Source organism: Notamacropus eugenii, chromosome 4, assembly GCF_028372415.1.
Source record: "Notamacropus eugenii isolate mMacEug1 chromosome 4, mMacEug1.pri_v2, whole genome shotgun sequence".
NCBI classification, from domain to species: domain Eukaryota; kingdom Metazoa; phylum Chordata; class Mammalia; order Diprotodontia; family Macropodidae; genus Notamacropus; species Notamacropus eugenii.
In genome coordinates, this window is record NC_092875.1 from 303,937,851 (window position 1) to 303,958,941 (window position 21,091).

Here is a 21,091-nt window from a genome sequence, read left to right on the forward strand (position 1 = left end):
CCAGAGATATTAAGCAATTTGTCCAGAGTCACATATGTAGTAAGAGGTTCCCAAAGTGGGAGATCCACCCCCTGGGGAGGGCTAGAACAATGGGGGGGCAATAGTAGCCTCTGGTGCAATTGGGGGGTAATCAATCAAAATAAGGGGGTGGTGGGAGCATAAGAAGAGAGGACAAGAAAATTTTGAAAAGCATTCGTTCATGTTTCATTTGTTGTGTAACAGAGTTAAAGTCACAGTGATTACATTATTTTCCAAATAAACACAAAATGCAAGTTATAACCCATCAGTGGTCAAGTCTGCTGATGGGTCTTAACAAGCAAGTGTTGGCAGGTGAGCGTGTCATGTATTGTTGGCAAGTTCAACATGCATCAGCAGGAATATGTGTGTGTAATGACTTGTTTACAATATGATGCCATATGGTTACATGATACAATATTGCATCATCAAAATTCCAATGCAGGAAAAACCCCACAAATTTATAATACATTATGAAATTTAAGATCCATCATTTAAATATATATATATATATATATATATGAAGTAAATAAAAAAGTTAAAGGGTTAAAGAAAGCAGATTTCTGAGGGGGTGCTGAGTAATATTTTTTATTTTTGAAAAGGGGGTGGTAGGTCAAATAAGTTTGGGAACCTCTGCAAATGGCAGATCTGGCATATTTCTGGTTTGCCCTTATGATGGGGCATGAATGAGAATTATGCAGGATGGGTGGGCATAAAAGGTTGTGATTTGTATCACTGGAGGGAATTCCCACATCACTGAGATGACAGATTCATTTTGTCATTCTTTCTTTGTCAGGGTAACTAAACCAGTATATCAGGGAAATGAGGTAGATAAAGTTGCCTGGATTTAGAAAGCACTGGATAAGGAGCTTATGGATTCATATTCCACTGGAATACTGAAATAGTGGAAACTTGGACAATTTCACAGAATCATAGCAATTCAAAGCAGGACAGAACCATCAGTGGCCATCTGGTCCAACCAATTCCTAAATAAGAATCCTTATTATCAAAATAGTATATAAAGTGAACTGTTAGAATGAGCTATTTTGGCTAATCTAGGGAAAGGTATGTCTCCTATGTTGCTTAACATCAGTCAATTATTTAGCTTTCATAAATATATGTGTATATGTATGTATATATACATATATATATACATATATATTTTATTTTCTTTTTATTTCCCTGTACTGAATAACACATTTAATGACAGTTATTTTTAACATGGGGGGGAGAACTCTAATAATTCCTCATTGAAAAATACTAACATCGTTATTAACATTACATAGTTGATGAAATGATGACAAGTTATAGATTAGCACTCTTAATAAAGGTGTTTTATATTCATTTTTTATTTAACATTGACTTCTGGAGTGTTCTTCAACTAGGTCTGGTAAAAAGACCAGTTTAGGAATAGAGTCTGTAGTTCCAAATGTCAGATGTTATCCACTTTAGTTTTTCATTTCTTCTTGTAATATTTGGTCATTCATGTTAAGCTTTGCTCATATTAACAAAACATAAATAATGACTATTCAATGTTGTATTTGCTGCGTAGTTTGTTATCTTTGTATGTATTTTAAGCAGACTTCATTTCATGCGATGTAGTAATAACTGTTTCTCTTTTACCCAGGAGCCCTGAGGGTCTTCTCCTCCCAGATTGATTTTTTTTTATTAAAGGGACCATCCCTTGAGCAACTACTTAAAGAAGCCTATTCATTGAAGGGGTATATCTCACTCAAAGTGAGAATGTGATAAGACCTCAACCTGAAAGGGCCAGGGTCTCCCATTGCATCCTGGCCCATCTCCAGTTGTCCTGATGAATATCAGGCCGCTGGACCCAGATGGCTCAGGAGAAGAAAGTGACCTTGCACAGCCCTCCCTCCCTCAAATCAAAGTCAACTGTACGTCATGTCATCATCTTGATGTCATGGTCCTCTTTGACAATGAGGGACAAACACACAAGCTGTTAGGTAGGAGCAAATGTCCCGAATCTCAAAAGTAGGAAGAGAAAAAAAAATCTGGAAAATTGGTCAATGAGCTTGACTTCAATTTCTGGGAAAATTCCAGGATATTCTATTAAAGAGATGATAAGTAAACATTTAAAAAAGAAAAAGGAGCCAGCACAACTTCATTAAGAGTAGTTCACAAGAAGACTCTCATTCGTTCTTTGTCAGGGTACTAAATCGGTATATCAGGGGAATGAGGCAGATACAGCCACCTGGATTTAGAAAGCATTGGATAGGATGTTTATTCTGTTCATTTTATTCTTGTGAACAAGACGGAGAGATAAGAGCTAGATAATAACATCATGTGGTACATTTAAGACTTCTTTAATTTTCATTTAACTTAGGGAATGGATCCAAGGATCAGTCATTAATGGTCCTGTGTCACCCTGGAAGGAGGTTTCTAGCAGAATTGCCTAGGGATCTGTGTTTGGCCTTGCATTGTTTAACCATTTTATAAATGAACTGAATAAAGGGAGAGATCATATATTTATCAAATTTGCAGATGCATAAGGTTGGAAAGAGTTGCTAACTCACTGGATGACAGATGCAGGATTCAAAGGATCTCGACAAACCTGAATAATGGATCAAATCTAAGAAGATGATATTTAATAGGGATAAATGTAAAGCCTTACTTTGGGTTGAAAAACTCAGCATTACAAACTACAAGATAGGGGAAATATAGCTGGAAAGAAGTTTGTCTGAAATAAATCTGGGGGTTTTAGTGGACAGCAAACACAGTATCATTTAACAGTTCGATATAGCAATGAAGAAAAATTAATGCAATCTTGGGTTGCACAGAGAGAGCTGGGACAATCTCTAGAATAGGGAGGTGACAATTCCACTGTGCTCTGCCTTGATAAGACCACAACTGGAGCACTACATTCAGTTCTACGAACTGCATTTTAAGAAAACAAAAACCAAAAAAACATAGGACCACAGATCTGGAGCTAGAGGAGACCTCAGAAAGAGAATCCAAGAGCGTCCAGAGGAAGCCAAACAAGATGTTTAGCCTGGTGAAGAGTAGACATATGGGGGGGCGGAGTGGAAGAATGAAAGCTATATTAAAGAATATGAAGGGCTGTCATGTTGAAGAGAGACTAAAGCTGTAGGAGCCCTGGGCAGAAACTGCAAGGAGACAAATTAAGGTCAATGTAGGTAAACACTTGCTAATAATAAAAGCTATTGTATTATGAAAAGGGAGTGGGTATGCCCTCCTTGATAGCTTCATCTCTGTTTTGAATCATTAGCTTCTTTCAAAGTTCAACTCAGTCACCACCTACTATGGGAAACCATTCTGGCTTGATTTTCTCTGTTCGAAGAGTTCTCTATCTCCTAAGTTATCTTTAATATACGTTCCTTTAGGGCAGAGACTAGTTTTCATTTTCTCTTTGTATCCCAATAATAATGCCTTGAACACTATTGTTGTTGAGTTGTTTCAGTAATGTCCAACTTCATGATCCCATTTTGAGGTTTTCTTGGCAGAGATATTGGAATGGTTTGCCATTTCTCTCTCCAGCTCATTTTATAGATGAGGAAGCTGAGGCAAATAGGGTTAAGTGACTTGCACAGGGTCATACAATTAGTAGGTGTCTGAGACCAGATCTGAACTCATGAGGATGAGTCTTTTAGAGCACAGTATCCTATCCACTGTACCACCTAGCTGCCCCTAGCCTGGAACATAATGAGAACTTAGTTGTTGTTTGGACAAAAGCAACTATTTGGGTATACTGCAGCGGAAGGTAAGGTCCAGGCACTTAAACTATATGAAATCCTTTCTAACTCTGATATTTGGTGATTCTGGAATTCTTATGAAATAAATCTAATATGTACATATTTTCAAAACAAATTATTAATTTTGTGATAACTGTATTCACTGAAAGCATGAATAATTTTGAGAAGCAATTTTCATTATATTGCTAGTCAAGTCACACAATGCTAATGACTGATAACTTACTGTTACATGGACTACATTTCATCTAGAAACATAATTCATTCAGAAGATCAAACTAATGAAATTCTGATAAAAGAGTGGACTTATGGTATTCTTTAGTGGTAGTCAGGCTTTCCTTTTCTCAAAAAGGAGCAAATAAAGTATTTGCTAAAGATTTTGATGGTTGTTATGTTCTGAACCCTTGCCCTTTTCAAAGAACAAATTCTGACTAAATGAGATTGATCACAATTGATTAAGTGAGTTCATGGAGGATAGGTTATCACCAATCCTGAAGCAAATCTTTTAGTACTGGAAGAAGTACCTTCATTTATTATAAACTGCTTTATTTCCTGTTACAGATTAAATCACAGAATCAGGCAGTTTATTAATTGAGCAGGTTTTTTGCCTAATTGAACATCAAATTACTATCTTTATAACTGCATGAACAAACATTTGCTCTAAGGAAGTAAATAACATTCAGCTTTAACAAAAATGCCTACTGTAATTCTATGCTTTTAGCATCAAAGAAATATTGGAACTGTTCTCAATAAAAAATAGTAAAGGACTTCAGAGATAATGACAAGATGAAAAACGGAATCCTTTATATTATAATCCCTTTCTTCCTGATGAACTCCAAAGAGTTTTGTAGCCTTGTGTTTCTAGAATAGGTTGTGTGCTTTAAATATATTACTGCCTAAGAGCTCTTTGGTAAGATAAGAAAGTTAAACAGAATGCTCACCTTGCATGTTATTTAAATGAGAAATGACATGCTATCAACAGTGAAGGTAGTGTTTACATCAAAAACATGTCATGTTTTACTACCATTTAGTACTGTGGAAATTGGTCCTCTAGTCTAGCATATGCTAAATCATGAGATAGATGCTACCGATACATAGCACAGAATAACTCACGGTCTTCTGACAATACTTCATAAAGACTGCTGTTATTAACTAGGAAATAGCATGTTCTTGACAGGACTGCCTGGGTGTTGGTCAGATTTAACATAACTTCATGTTTGTTATAAAAATGTTCAAACCATACTTATTATTTTTTTCTGGATTAGGTACTGTTTTCAGGAGTGGACTTTTTCCTTGCTACTAGAGTTTTTGTTTATATATATGTTAATATGTTATATGTTAAATTACTTAACATTTAAAAATTTTAACAAGTTTGATTCAGGGGCTAAAATAAAAAAAATCAGCATCTAAAATGAACTTTGTTATTTTCAGTTCTCTCATCATCAACTCTTTCCACTTTTCTAGGTAATTACTGTAATGGATAGAGCTCTGGGCTTATAGTCGGGCAGACCTGAATTCAAAGATGGCACTAACAGACACTAACTAGTTGTGTGACCCTGGGGCAAATGACTTAACCTTTGCCTGCCTCAATTTCCTCACCAGTCAAATAGGGAATATGTCCCAGGGTTGTTGTGAGGATCAAAAGAAATAATAATTGCAAAGTGCTTTGTACTGTACCTCCTTCCCTCCCTCCCTTCCTTCTACAATGGAAATAAAACATTGTTAAGGAAAATAACTTCACTGTATTCTAAATTACATCACCTTGGGGGAAAATTCACCTCTAGGGTGGTTGTTTTGTCATGCCACTCTCATCTCCAAATAATACGTAGTAATAGCTAACATAAGTGAACGAATGAATGAAAAGACATTTGTTCAGCACTTAACGTGCCAAACACTGGAGATACAAAAAATAAAGTGAAAACAGTCCTGGCCCTCTAGAATCTTTAGGACAAAACCTACAGAGGAGTGGTGGCCAAGGTTTTGGTTTGAAAAGTCACAGGCATAGGGAGTAGAGGAATGGAAGAGTAGATCTAGAGAAAAAAAATCAGGTTTCAGATGACCAGTAAAAAGCAAATACCGCAGAGGTAGAATACAGGGTAAGAGGTATGATGTGACAGGGAATGACTGGCTAGGAAAAAATAGGAAGATGACACTGTGAGCTCTTTCATCTCTATTGCCATGCATTTATTTCCTATGTTAGTTTAGGTATAAGTGCTCATTTTGCTTGTGTAAAGAAGAGTCTTTCCACATGGGAAAGGAAGATGCAAGGATAGGTGTCTTACTTCCTGTGTGTTACACCTATCAAAAAGCTGGCATAGAAGCTGTGCTGGGGACCTTCAGTTATCAATATCTATTGCATATTTTGTTGCTGCTGCTGTGAAAAGCAGAGGATGAGAACAATTTTTGACCTGCCTGTGGTTGCTTTCATCTTTTAGAAGGTAGAGGAAGTGATAAGGGGAGCTGCTATGCTGAGTCTGATTGTGATCAATAAGGAAGGGACTGATTGGATCATGAAGCTGCAGTGTTGGATGAGCAATAGATTTCCTGACACTCTTCCTAAGGCACAGGTGCTAATCTTTCATATTCTGTGTCAACAAGCAATCACATCATGAGACTTATTACAAGAGAACCAGGTTTATTACAAGAGAAGTGAACATGCATGTGGAACTCATAGAGTTCACAGTACTTACGGAAGTTTGCATATTTGTGGCAGCACAGCAAAAGGAGGAAGAGAAAACAGCAAGGGGCATAGCATGGGAGGGAAAGGTGCAGTAACCCCTCCTGAAGGGGAAGAGTAATGGATTGTCAATTCACCTAAGATCAAGAAAGAACAAACACAAAAGAAGGAGAGGTGTATGTTCACAGCTACAGAGGGGCCAGGGTTGTGGTCAAGGGCGAGAGGAGAAAGCTTCTGCAGATCTCTGTGATTACTGAGAATGCCTGAGCCCAAGCTCCAGCTGATCTGGCCTTTGAAGGTAAAGTGGAAACTGAAGCTCAGAAGGACACACAAATGGAACGTGGCAAGGCCAGGATGTCTTCTTTGAAGGATATTCAACTGAGAAATTTAGATTGATGATGCTTGGCCCTGGAGGGCAAAAGTAGGAGCGGTGAAGTAGGAAGACATTGCAGAGAAGATTCAGGCTTGAGGCCCCACTCTGATTCTTCAGACTTTGTCTATAATACCTCCTTATGGGTGCCTCTCCCTCTTTCCCCCTCACTTCCTTTACTGTGTTGTCTTTCCTCTTTGAGGGCTCTTTGAGTTAAGGGATTGTCTTTCTTTGTGCTTATATTTACAGTTTCAGAGCTCAGCACAGCCAATGCTTATTGACATGGCTTGACCAGCAAAGATAGGAACAGGGAGAGAAGGGGTTGACTCACATTATCTTAGATTTTATGATAGATAAAAATGGACAATATACCCTAGACTTTAGGAAAGCAAATTTCAGAGCTATTCAGAGAGTTCTGCAAGATGTACAAAAGTCTGAATTACTCTGAGGTAAGCACAGTGGACAGAATGCTGGATATAAAGTAACAAAGACCCAGACACTTACAGACTGTCATGTGGTGGCTCTAAGCCTCAGTTTCCTCATTTGTAAGAAGAGGATAATAATAGTATCTATCCATCAAGGTTGTTGTGAAAATGAAATAATAATATATGTAAAATTCTTTGCAAACCTTAAAGAATTATATGCCTATTTCACATATAAATACATATATAATATAGGTATATTTTAGACACCTTATATACCTATTACATGATTAATGATGCTACATGTTAAGGGGTCCCCTGAACTTGTCTTTTCGAGTTGCCATATCCTCCAGAAACACGATTCAGTTTCTCTGACTGGAGTGTTTCTCTCCAGAGCATGCAGGAGACCCTGAATGTGTCAAGGACAAAATCCTCCCCAACTGACATAATCTGTTTGCACCCCAAGCTGGATCCCCTCTGTGTCTTTGGGAGGCAAGAGAGGCACCAGCTAGTCTGTGCCAGAATGAGAAAATGCTTGTGCAGCGGGGGTCCTTTGCAGATAAGTGGACCCTCCTATCTTCATAGTCTAGTGATTCCCAAGGAAAAAGAATGCTGCTTTTGTCATCCACTTGCTCTCCCCCTTCAGGAGGAGTTACTGCACCTTTCTCCTCCCACTGCCATCCCCCATGCCATGCCCCTTACTGTTTTCTCTTCCTCTTTTTGTTGTACTGTCACAAATATGCAAACTTCTGTAAGAACTGTGAACTCTTTGGGTTCCACATGCATGTTCACTTCTCTTGTAATAAACCTGGTTCTCCTGTAATAAGTCTCATGATGCGATTGCTTGTTGACACAGAGTATGAAAGATTAGCACCTGTACCTTAGTAGTGTCAGGAGGTCTAACCCTCAGGATGGGCAGAGGTTTCTGAAAGCTAAGGAAGACAAGAAAGACTTTTCAGCTATGATGGGGGAGGGGAACAGGAAGACAATAAAGAATGGATCGGTCAGATGACTGGAATGGATAGGACTGTGATAACAGAGAACGTAAAAAGTTAAACTATTCAATCCTAGTTCTGATTCTGTCTTCCCTAAAAATGAAAATGATATTCCGACCAAAAAGAACTAAACAAATGTGGATAACAGAGGCCGGGGTGATTCAGGGGGAATAGTGTTATATTTGGCAGCAGAGAACTGGAGCTTAAATGTATGCCTCTTAGAACCTTGTACAAGACATAGTGACTGCCCAAGCCACTTAGCTGGGTCTCAGTTCCTCATCTGTAAAATGAGAGGAGAAGCGATCCACAAATTCAAGTAGAACAGATCCCTGCAGGCTGCACACGGACTCAGGAAAAACCCAAGTTAGCGTTAGCTAGGCTGTATTTATACTGTTCTTTATTTTGTTAAATACTTCCTAATTATACTTTGGGGCAGCTAGGGGGCACAGTCGGATAGAGTGCTGGACTCAGGACCTCAGGCACTTACTAGCTGTGTGACCCTGGGTAAGTCACTTAACCCTGTTTTTCTCAGTTTCCTAATTTATAAAATGAGCTGGAGAAGGAAATGGCAAACCACTCAATATCTTTGCCAAGAAAATCCCAAATGGGGTCACATAAAGTTGGACATGACTGAAAATGACTCAACAACAACAAATTGTATTTTAATCTGGTTGGGGCTGCACAAGGGAGTTCAGGTTGCTTGTAGCCATGGGCAGTAACTTTGACACCTCTGGACTGGATGACTTCTAAGACTCTTTCTAATTCTAAACCTAGGATCTTGTGTGACTTAGAGATTGAAACCTGAGGCTAGTGACGAGGTAATAAGTAAGTACCCAGATGACATAAATGAGGGAGCTATTTTTGCTGAATTATATATGATAGGGAGGATGACTAATATATTTAAAGATAGCATTGAGATATGAAATGGTTTCCTAGTAAGCTAGAAAGAGGGCCCATGTCTAATAAGATGAAAATGAGTAAGAGTCAATCCTAAGCCCTGCACTTAGGTTCAAAAAAAAAAAAATCAACCACAAGTCCTATGTGAGGGAAATGTGGCTAGACCACAGTTTATGTAAAAATGACTCAGAGTTTTTAGTGGACTGAAGACTCAATATAAGTGAACTGTGACATGGCAGACAAAAAAACCCTAATAAGATTAGTATCTTACTGTACAGAGGTACAGCATCCAAAGCAAATTATTTGATTGCCCTACTGTACTCTGACAGGCTTTGGCCATTGTGCGGAGAAAGATTATTTTGGCAGTGATTATAAACAGTGGTTTGAAATCTGGAGAGAATGGAGGCTGGAAGACCCAATGGGAAGTGCTTATAAAGCTCCAGGAAGGGCTAATGAGGGCCTAGGTTGGAATTGTGGCAAAGCAAATAAAAAAGAGGGTTGGCTACAAACAATACTGTGAAGGAGGAATCAAGATGATGTCATAATTCTATACAAGATGTGAATGAGAAGAAAGTGTTGGGAGAATTCAAATATTTAAAATATGGATGCAGTGTAAATGGTGGCACCATGGGAGAGAAACAGTAAATCAGAAAGGGGAGTAAATTTAGAGGAAAAGATAATTATTTTGGTTTTGAATATGCTGATCTGGACATATCAGAGTGCGAACTCTTTGAGGGAGGTCAGAGACTGGTATTTTGGGGTGTGTGTGTGTGTGTGTGTGTGTGTGTGTTTCTTTGTATCCTCAGTGCCTCAACACAGAGAGTATTTAATAAATACTAAGTGACTGATGTGGCTCAAAAGAGAAGTCAGGTTTAGTGCTATGAATCTGAGAGTTATGAGAGTGAATGAATCTGCCTAAAGAAAACGCAGGGTTGATCTCTGAGGGACACATTTTCAGTAAGGGGTTAGGAAAAAGATCAGGAGCAGGAGGAGAGAGAATAATTTCTGAATCACTGAAAAACTATAGCTATTTTATTTTTAAAGTTTTCTTACTTACTTATTCCACATGAGGCACTAATTTAAACAAAGCTTTCTAGGGGGCAAAATCGCCTACAAAGAGAAGGAGGAAGAGAACTGGGAGGTTATGATGTGTCTGAAGCTAATAGAAGTGAGAATATTCAACAGGAGGGAGTGATCAGCAGATTTAAAGCTGAGAAGAGTCAAGGAGAACGAGCACTAAAAAAGAAAAAGTCTTTGGATCTTGCAATTAAGGTCCTTAATGACTTTTAAGAGAATAGGGCGAGGAGACAAGATGGTGGAGTAACAGCACAGAATTTCTAGAGCGCTCCCATCAAGCCTAGCCAAATACCTGTAAAAAATGGCTCTAAACAAATTCTGGAGCTGCAGAACCCACAGAATGACAGAGTGAAGCAAATTTCCAGCCCAAGACACCCTGGAAGGTCACCAGGAAGTATCTATTGCGCCACACTTGGAGCAGAGTGTAGTCCAGTGTGGGTCATGAGTGCACAGAGGGAACCTGAGCAGTCCTTGGGGGAACTGAATCTCTCACACCTGTGGTAGTTTCCAGATTTCATGACCCCAAAACGCTGAGGATAAATTGGAAAGTCAGTGGAAAAAGCTTGTGGGACCAGTGCAGTAGAGTGGAGTGATCCAGCTACAGCTCCAGGGTGATTGAGCAGGGAGGATGGGTGGAGAAGCATGCATCAGGGGAAGTTGCAGCCACTCTTTGTGGAGCTCCAGGCCCACAGATTGTGAGGGGGAATGAGTGGATGACAGTACAATCCCACTCCCACTGGAAGCAGAGAACTACCTTGAACTCAAAAGTCAAGTAAATGGCTGGGGAATGAGCAAAAACTGGAAAAAGAATCAGACTATGGAATTCTACTTTGGTGACAAGGAAGACCAAAGCATGCAAACAGAAGAAAACAAAGTCAAAGCTCCTTCATCCAAAGCCTCCAAGAAAAATATGAATTGGTCTCAGGCCATGGAAGAGCTCAAAAAGGACTTTGAAAATCAAGTAAGAGAAGTAGAGCAAAAATTGGGAAGAGAAATGAGAGTGATGTAAGAAAATCATGAAAAATGAGTCAACTGCTTGCTAAAGGAGATCCCAAAAAAATTCTAAAGAAAATAGCACTTTAAAAAATAGACTAACTCAAATGACAAGAGATCCAAAAAATGAGGAGAAGAATGCCCTAAAAGGCAGAATTGGTCAGATGGAAAAGGAGGTTCAAAAGTTCACTGAAGAATATAATTCCTTAAAGATTAGAATGGAACAGATGGAAGCTAACGACTTTATGAAAAATCAAGAAATTATAAAACAAAACCAAAGGAATGAAAAAATAGAAGACAACGTGAAATATCTCACTGGAAAAACTGACCTGGAAAATAGATCCAGGAGAGACAATTTAAAAATCATGGGACTACCTGAAAGCCATGATCAAAAAAAGAGCCTAGACATTATCTTTCATGAAATTATGAAGGAAAACTGCCCTAGAACCAGGGGGTAAAATAAATATTGAAAGAATCCACTAATCACCTCCTGAAAGAGATCTGAAAAGAGAAACTCCTAGAAATATTGTAGCCAAATTCCAGAGTTTCCAGGTCAAGGAGAAAATGTTGCAAGCAGCCAGAAAGAAACAATTTGAGTATTGTGGAAATCCAATCAGGATAACACAAGATCTAGCAACTTCTACATTAAGGCACCACAGGGCTTAGAATATGATATTCCAGAAGTCAAAGGAGCTAGGATTAAAACCAAGAATCACCTACCCAGCAAAACTGAGTATAATACTTCAAGACAAAAAACAGTCATTCAATGAAATAGAGGACTTTCAAGCATTCTTGATGAAAAGACCAGAGCTGAATAGAAAATCTGACCTTCAAACACAAGAATCAAGAGAAACATGAAAAGGTAAACAGTAAAGAGAAATCACAGGGGACTTTAAACTAAAGTTGAACTGTTTACATTCCTATATAGAAAGATAATATTTGTAACTCTTGAGATTTTTCTCAGTATTTGAGCAGTTGGAGGGATTATATACATATAGACAGAGGGCACAGGGTGAACTGAATAGGAAGGGGTGATATTTAAAGAAATAAAATTAAGGGGTGAGAGAGGAATATATTGGGAGGAGAAAGGGAGAAATGGAATAGAGAAAATTATCTCTCATAAAAGAGGCAAGAAAAAACTTTTTCAATGGAGGGGAAAAGGGGGGAAGTGAGAGGGAAAAAGTGAAGCTTACTGTCATCACATTTGGCTTAAGGAAGGAATAACGTACACTCAATTGAGTATGAAAATCTATCTAACACTACAGGAAAGTAGGGGAGAAGGGAATAAGTGGGGTAGTGAGATGATAGAAGGGAGGGCAAATGGGAGGAGGGGGTAATTAGAAGTAAACACTTTTGGGGAGGGACAAGGTCAAAGAAAGAATAGAATAAATGGGGGGGGCTGGACAGGATGGAGGGAAATATAGTTAGTCTTTTACAACATGACTTTTATGGAAGTCTTTTGCATAACTACACACAACCTATATGGAATTGCTTGCCTTCTCAGTGGGAATGGGTGGAGAGGGAAGAAGGGAGAGAAGCTGAAAGTCAAAGTTTTAAAAATGAATGCTAAAAATTATTTTTACATGCAACTGGGAAATTAGAAATACAGATAATGGGGTATAGAAATCTATCTTGTCCTACAAGAAAATAGAGGAGATGGGGATAAAGCAAGGAAGAGGTGTGAATAGGAGGGAGGGCAGATTGGGAAGGGGTAATCAGAATGCATGGTATCTTGGGGTGGGGGGAGGGGAGAGATGAGGAGAAAATTTGCAACTCAAAATCTTGTGGAAATGAATGTTGAAAACTAAAAATAAATTAATTAAAAAAGAAAACAGAGTGAAAACTAATGAGTAAAAATTAAAGAAAAAATTTATTAACAACTAGGTGCTTCAATTTTATTAGAGAATATTAGAATTGTAGCAGAGAATAAATTCTAACAAATGCTTTAATAATTTTATTTACAATTAAGTGCTCTCCAAAAAAATGGAATAGGCTGCTGCCTCATGATGATGTGACTTTCTTATCATTGGAATTGTTTGAGCACAAGGACCAGAAGGCCACTTGTAAGGGTCATTTTGGAGGGGAGTCATGCTTCTGTGTATGACTAGATGATCTTTAAGGTCTCTCACAGAATGAAGATCCTGTGACTATAAAGTAACATTTTCCCAAGGATCACACACTTACCATTCGGCCGCACAGGAGGACTTCGAACCAAAGGGCTGGTGGACAAACTGGTTAGTACCATTGCTGCTGTTACTTTATCCATATCCAGTTCTTCTGAAGATTTCCTAAAATACATAGAGCAAAGGATAAGACAAAACAGGTGAGGGACTCACACTCATAAAAAAAAAAAAAAGAGTACTTTTGCAATCATTTATCTGCCTGATTAGGCTGCCTTGGTTCATGAAGCTTGGTCAATCAATTAGATTAAATGGAAAAACAAGATGATAGTCTTTCGATTAGTAAAATGACTACTGTGAATCACCATCTACTTGAGTTTAGACTACTAAAGAGGTTAATATTAGGACGGTGAAATCACATGGGTATACCAAGAGCTGTCTAAATCATGCCAATTGCTTGAGAAAACAACATACTAAAATGAGAAAAGCATAACATAATTATGTTATAACTATAATTAAATTAACAAGGCACATATACAATATAGTGACCTTTCATATGCAGTTTTAATTCATAGGTATGTTATATAATTTGTAAAAGCAATGAAATCTTGAGATAGAGAGGAATTTTATAGTACAGTGGAAAAAAAAGAGGCTTCCATATTAATGCTAGATCAGATAAAATTTGTCATGCTGTTTAAACTGAAGTTAGCCTGACAATCATCCATTTTTTAGCCAATATTTATTAAGAATGTACCATGTGCTAGGCACGGTATTAACTCCTAGAGATTCAAAGAGACAAATGAAATAGTCTGCAGTCTTTGAGGAGCTCACACTCTACCAAACATAGATTTAGAGAAGGAAAAGATCTCAGTATTCTCCTCCAAACCCAGGAAACCACAGAAATTACAACAAATCAGTAAACGTATGGAAGCAATGACCGTGAGGATATTTAGCAACTTTGATCCTACAGTAATCTGTGTACCAACCACCAAAATAAACGCGGTGGGGTCTGGGATGATCTACATTTTTTAGTCGTTTGTGCAGTGGCAATGACACGGTATAATGTGAAATACTTCTTGTGAAAGCCTGTTTCCATCTAACAGCCCCAATACTGATTGTCTCATTGACTGTTTAGAATATTCTCATAAAAATAGAATATACAAGAGAAGTCAACACATGGGTAGATAGTTATTAGTCATTTCTTGGTCATTTTTTTGTAGTAATAATGTCAAAGACTTTATCCATGCCTCTGGTGTATTATCCGTCTTTCATATGCTTTGAGATCATCCCCTCAGTGCCCTCAAAATCATGTTGTGTCTAGCACAGATCTCTTCTGGGAATATTTGGTCTCATTCAGATACTTTTCCTATACTTGTTTTCTTCAGTACCTTTTATGTCTTCTCTGTAAGGACATTTGAAATGGTTAGAGTAAAGTGTGGAGGCTTCACTGTAGTTGATAACAAAAGAGTGTGTTGGATTAAAAAAAAAAACCCAAGTTTGTAAAAAAAAAAACAAAAACAGCCTAACTTTGTGGGTCTTTTCCATCTTTTGTCTGTTTTCCTCCTTTTTAAGTTTCACCCTTAAATGCCCTCAAGATGACTTTGCTTAGCTGAGTCTTTGCAAAACTTTCTTTAAAGTAGTGTTGTTCTCCATGTTTCTTTGTCATATTCTCCCATCATCCTTCTCTATAAGACTTTATAAAGGAATTTATATTCTAAACTAGTATTGCCCTCAGTTGCCATTGGTCTTTATTTGGCAAGTTGGTTAACTGTTTTATTATTAAGGCTTTAAAAATTATATTGGTTAAATTTGTGTACAAAATTATTATCATCAGTATCAACGTCCCTTTTTCTACCCCAAAGAATATGTATATCAATATATTTATGTGTGTATGCACACATATAAATAGAATGTACAGCATATACATGTAAACACATACACACAACATATGTATATACATATACACATACATATATATATACACATAAAACATACATATGTACATATACATATATATGTATCACAGAAGTTAGGTGGCACAGTGCATAGCTGGATCTACAGTCAGGAAGACCTGAGTTCCAATTCGTATTTAAATACTTATTAGCTATGTGATCCTGGACAAGTTACTTACCCTCTGTTTCCCTCACTTGCCACATCTGTAAAATGGGGAAAATAATAGCGCCTACCTTATAAGGCTGTTGAGAGGATCAAACGAGATAACAATTGTAAAGTGTGTAGCACAGTGCTTTAGTAAGTGCTAACAGAAGTGGTAGCTATTATGATTATTATTACCTACTTCCTAGGACTATTGAAGGATCAAAAAAGATATCTGTAAAGTATTTAACGCAGTGCCTGGCACCTAACAGGTGCTTAATAAATGCTTAATTCTTTTTTTCCTTTATGTGCATTATGTATGATCATATTTTGGTAATTATTTTATAAAGTTTTCCACATATGTAAAAATCTTCCTAAAGACAGCACGCGTCCACGTGCATGTACCTCATTGTCCTTTATGTTTGTTCTCTCAGATGGCGGGCTAGAAACATTTTCATTTCATGACACACACTACCATATAAGTAATGATTGGATGTGACTACACCTTCAAATACTTACAATTAAACATGAAGATATAAAACACAGATTTGAATTTACTATTCTCTGGGTAACTGCTACAAAGGGCCTCCCAATTATCTGGGTCATTGAGAAATGATTTAATTAAATTGAACAAATATTTATTAAACATATGGATCAAGGGGATAAGCTTTAGAACTGGCAGGGACTTTAGAGCTCTTAACTTTTACAGATGAGGAAAAGTGAGGCCCACAGAAGGTAAATAGCTTGCTGAAGGTCCCTTGGGCAGCAGTAAAGTCACAGAGCTGAGTTCTGAGTCTCAGGCACTCTTGACATTAGTTTCTGTACCCTTTCCATCATGTCATGCAGTCTATTCTATGTAAGGGACAAAACTACAATTTACATAGAATATTTTTTCCAGAATTTGAAACTAGCTTTGAATCAGTTTACTACAACTTTCTTAAAAGTCTAAGATTCTTTTCAGGTAATTTAGAAGCCTATGATGCAATGGCATCACTTCCTTGGCAATATCTCTTTCATTAATTGAACCTCTAAATACTGTATCTAAAGCATAAGGTTAATTTTCTCAAATGGTCCCAGAATTTTAGAATAATTGAAGTTAAATTCACCTCTTCAAATTAACACACTTTTCTTTAGTCATACCTTTTAAAAAGAATATTTTTCTGCCCATTAAATGAAGTGCATTAAAATCACATTATATTATAGATAATTTAGCAAATTGAGAAATAGTTAACAGAGGTGTTCATGGAAGAAAAAAATAAGCTCCTGAACTGGCAAAAAATATATCTTACTGATATAATCAGTTGAGTAAGCATCATTGGAATCTCATGTGAAAGAACTGTACCTTAGAGTAGAGGGCAGGAGGCTTTAGAATTAAAAGGAGCTTTAAAGACCATTTAGTCCAGGTGTGGGGAATCTGTGGCCTTGAGGTCACATGTGGCCCTCTAGGTCCTCAAATGCAGCCCTTTGACTGGCAAAGGAGGAAACTGTGGCCTGGCCTCAGTGCCTTGCCCAAAGCCCTCGGTAGTATTAACAGTTAGAGTTGAATTTCAAACTCCTTTCAAGTTCAGCATTCAATCCATTGCACCAGATTGGTTATGGTTAACTGAGATTTTAGAAACATAATACAGGAACCAGTAAGCACTAGGACACGATCAGTTGTTGTTGTTTAGTCATTTTTCAATTGTGGCAGACTCTTCATGACCCCATTTGGGGTTTTCTTGGCAAAGATACTAGAGTGGTTTGCTATTTCCTTCTCCAGCTCATTTTACAGATGAGGAAACTGAGTCAGAGGAAAACAGAGAAAATTAAAAACTCAAAAGCTTGTGGAACTGAATGTTGAAAACTAAAAACAAATTAATTTAAAAGAAAAAAGAAAGCTGAGGCAAACACAGTTGAGTGACTTGCCCATGGTCACACAGCTAGGAAATGTCTGAGGCAAGATCTGAATTCAGGAAGAGGAGACCTGAGGTCTGACACTCTATCCACTGAACCATCTCTATTGAGAGGAAATTTGTTATTTTGTGTGTAATGCTGATTATGTCAGATTTTTCAAATGCTCTTAAGCCTCTGAAAACTACCAAAGTTCTTTCAGACCCAAATGGCCCTACACTACCCTGTCGCTTTTAGTGGGCATTTTAAAAACCTAAGAACTTGTGTTTGTGACTGTGATAGAGTGGAAGGTAGGAAAGGGTGTCAGACTACCCTATCTGGTCTCCAGACTGTTGGCTGTGGATGCTGTGGAAGTTCTACACCTCCATGGAAGCAGTTACTTTAATTCTGGGGTATAAATAAATTCATACAAAATACTAGATTGTTTTGCTACTTTACCACCATTCTCCCTTAGATAGTGACCCATTATTCAAAAAATATTCTTCCAGTTATGTTGTGTGGCTTCAAGGAATGGAAAATCAGAGTTTCCGAAGAATCAACGTGTGAGTCTATGAAAAGACAATAGTTCTTATGACATCATCAACCACCTTACGCTGTGGATAATTCTCTTATCTGGGTTTTCATGGTGCTGCTGCTGCTGCTCTGTCAATTCTCCCGCGTCTGGTCATTTCTTTTTAGGCTCCTTCGTTATATGATTATTCATATCACACCCACTAACTTTGGCTTTATCACAAAGGTCTGTCCTGGGACCTCTTTTTTTTTCTGAATGAATATCCTTTATTAAGCATTTACTTTGTGGGAGGGACTGGATGGAAAAATACAAAAGCAAGATAGTCTCTGTCCCCAAGAGCTTATATTATAAAGAAATGAGCCAGAAAAGGAGAAAGAGGTGATTACCTATCAAGAATAAAGGGGACAGTATGGTGGTGCACACCTTCTTGCTAGTGAGGAGGCTGAAGCTGGTGATCTGATCACTTGAAGTCGGGAGTATGGGGCTATGGCAGGATAAAAGCTAACTGGGTGACTGCACTACATCTAGCACCAGTATGGTGACCCATGGGGGTAGCTGTTACCAGGCTGCCAATTGTGGGGGTGAACTAGTCCAAGCTCAACAGTGAGATGAGTAGCTGATGTACACTCAGCCTTAATAGGAGAGGAAGACTGGTCTCAAGACAAAACACAAAATAAAATAAAGAGAGAAGTACAATAGATGGAAAGCCCAAGTGCTGCAATAGTATCCACAAGATACTGAAGGATTCAAAAGAAAGTCCCCAACACATTGGGGACTGCAGATTCTCCACAGAGGCTTTACATTAAGTTATGGAAAAGAAGCCCACAGGATGAAAAGCGTTGTGAGTCATACTAATGATCACATCCCACATTAACAAGATGAACCTGATATTTTCCTCTAATGGTTCCCATGTTCTAACCCTCCAATTCTATTTTGAAGACTAAGATCATCATTATTGGGAAGAACCCCCCCCCCTTTTTTTTACAGTATTAGTTTACTTTGTAAACTACATTCTTTTAGGCTAAACAACAATAATAATAACCCAGATGTTTGCAACTGTAACACATCTTAGTGATACTATGAAAAGCTAAGGTTTACTCATGGACAGTCGTAAATTTTGATTTCTGAATGTTATGAGAAAACTTAACTTGTCCTTACTAACTTCTCTAGTTTATATCGGAGTCTAGACTAGTTTCAAAATTTTAAATAGATTTTGACATATTAGGCGCAATTTTGCTCCCTGCTAATGTGATTCTTATACTTCAGTAAGGGATAGATCTCTATCAAGAGGATTTTTCTGCTACTACCCTTGATGCCATTATTAATTAATCTATTTACATCATTAAGGCAGTCAGTAATTCGACCCCTGGCAAATCACTTACCTTGTCAGCCTCAGTTTCTTCTTCTGCAAAATAGGGTTAATAATAGCACCTACCCCATGAGGTTGTTTTGAGGATCGAGTGAGACAATATAACATGTAAAATCACTTTGCAACTTTAAAACTATATAAATGCTAGATAGAATTTAAATTTAATTTGTTTTTACCTCAGTCCTGTCTTGATATATGAGCCCTTTCTTACAGCCAGATAAATAAAACCAATCAGTCTAGTGACCATTTCTCACAGTATAGGCAATACTCCACACCTGTTAACTGTCGCCATAATTTCAAAAACAATGTAACAGATGAGGAATGTTATTCCTTCCCACTCCTACCCAACTGATGTTGTCACAAAAGGCCCAGACACAAGGTGTTAATGGGAGATTAATTAACTGTAGAGATGCCTCAATGAATGGGTCCCTTTATGAGCTACAAATACTTCTCTTATTGAAGCAAGAAGTGATCAACAATTGGCTAGGTGAACAAATCAGACACATGTCTGAGGGCTTTAAAAAACTGGGCCCTGGGTGAATTTAAACACTTTGAGTTTTTGGGTTGGAAAGACTGAAAGTTGGAGGTTGTCTATAGAAGAGATCGCTGTGGGGAAGGGGAATGAGTTTGTTTCTCTCCCTAACTCCCACCCTCTTCACTGACTATGCAGTTTTCAAGGGGAATTACTTGACTCATAAGAGGCGTTGCATTTAGCAGGGAGCAGAGGTAACACCTTCCAGATATGGATACAGACAGGAGGAAGAAGCTTCAAGGAATGTGATTCCTAGCAGCAGACGCTGGGAACCCAGGTAAGCAACGTGACCCGCAGAGACACTGCACTGGGGAGAGAAGGGCTAAAAACTCTACAAAGAGAGAAAGGTCTTCCAGGCTCTATGATACTAGGAAGTGTCACAAATGGATTTTATACGTGGGGTGTGGGTGTTCAAGGAAGATAAAGATCTCTGTCTGGTGTGATGGCTGCTGAGCCTTTATCAGGGCTGAATTCCACTTTTGGTGTCTACCTGATTCACCCAACTCTCACCTGTGGCTCCAACAGTTTGTAACATGTACAGTGGCCACACTCCAGTAAATCATTTTGGCAGGTGGGCTAAAGGGCAACCGAGGTTTAGAGCAACCAAGGGCTCTCAAGTTCATTGGTGTGTTGGGGGGGGTGTCTACTCCAATCACATGAAATGAGCAGATTAGAACAATTATTTCCTATGCCCGTGAAGGTTGAAGTAGGTGTTGTGAAGTACTTAGAGCTTGATAAGACATCGAAAACAAGGTTATCTATCCAATGCATCCCAGGCCATTGCCAACTGTCTTTACTTTTGTCCTCCCACTGGACTTAGATGACTCTGGAAGACAGAGTAAGGCTGATGACTTCTGTAACTCTGCCTCACTTAAATCAAATGTCAAAAGACATCACCCATACCATTTTAACATTTTTTTTTTACCTTCCTCAAAGTCCTGTGGCAACAGACATGCGAAGCCGCAGGTGTGGATACACCAGGAGTTGTAGTCAAAACCCTGAATACAGGAGGCCCAGGTCACAGAGTTGTCTTCTCACTGGACTGACATAGCAGTGGGATTTGGCAGCCCCCTGGGTGTCTGAACAGCCTTTTTTTAAGGACTGCACTGCTCACCCCCTGGCATGAGGAAGGTGCTAAAAAAAGTGCTCTAGAAATTGTCTGTTTCATCTAACCTAACCCTGGCCTACTTACCATGGCAGGCAGGGATCCCACCCTGAGGTCAAAACACCAAAAAAATGTACAAAAACTTTTTTGAAGATGATTTCACTTGCCATTGGTACATGGAATGTGTGCTTATGGCCTACACAAAAATCCCGTAGACCTGAAAGACAAACAGCTCTTGTTGTGAGAGAACTCAGCAGGTATCACATGCAAACAGCAGCCTTGAGTGAAACAAG

At 38.3% G+C, this 21,091-nt stretch overlaps 1 protein-coding gene across 2 annotated transcripts in view; it reads right to left on the minus strand.

Annotated features, from left to right (window-relative positions):
• ZNF704 (zinc finger protein 704) overlaps positions 1–21,091 on the minus strand; it is a 362,117-nt gene that overhangs the window by 70,595 nt on the left and 270,431 nt on the right. For both annotated transcript variants that reach the window (XM_072604950.1, XM_072604951.1), the window contains exon 3: positions 13,362–13,465. In XM_072604950.1, the coding sequence (XP_072461051.1) occupies positions 13,362–13,465 (104 nt within the window). The remainder of the gene's footprint in view (positions 1–13,361; positions 13,466–21,091) is intronic.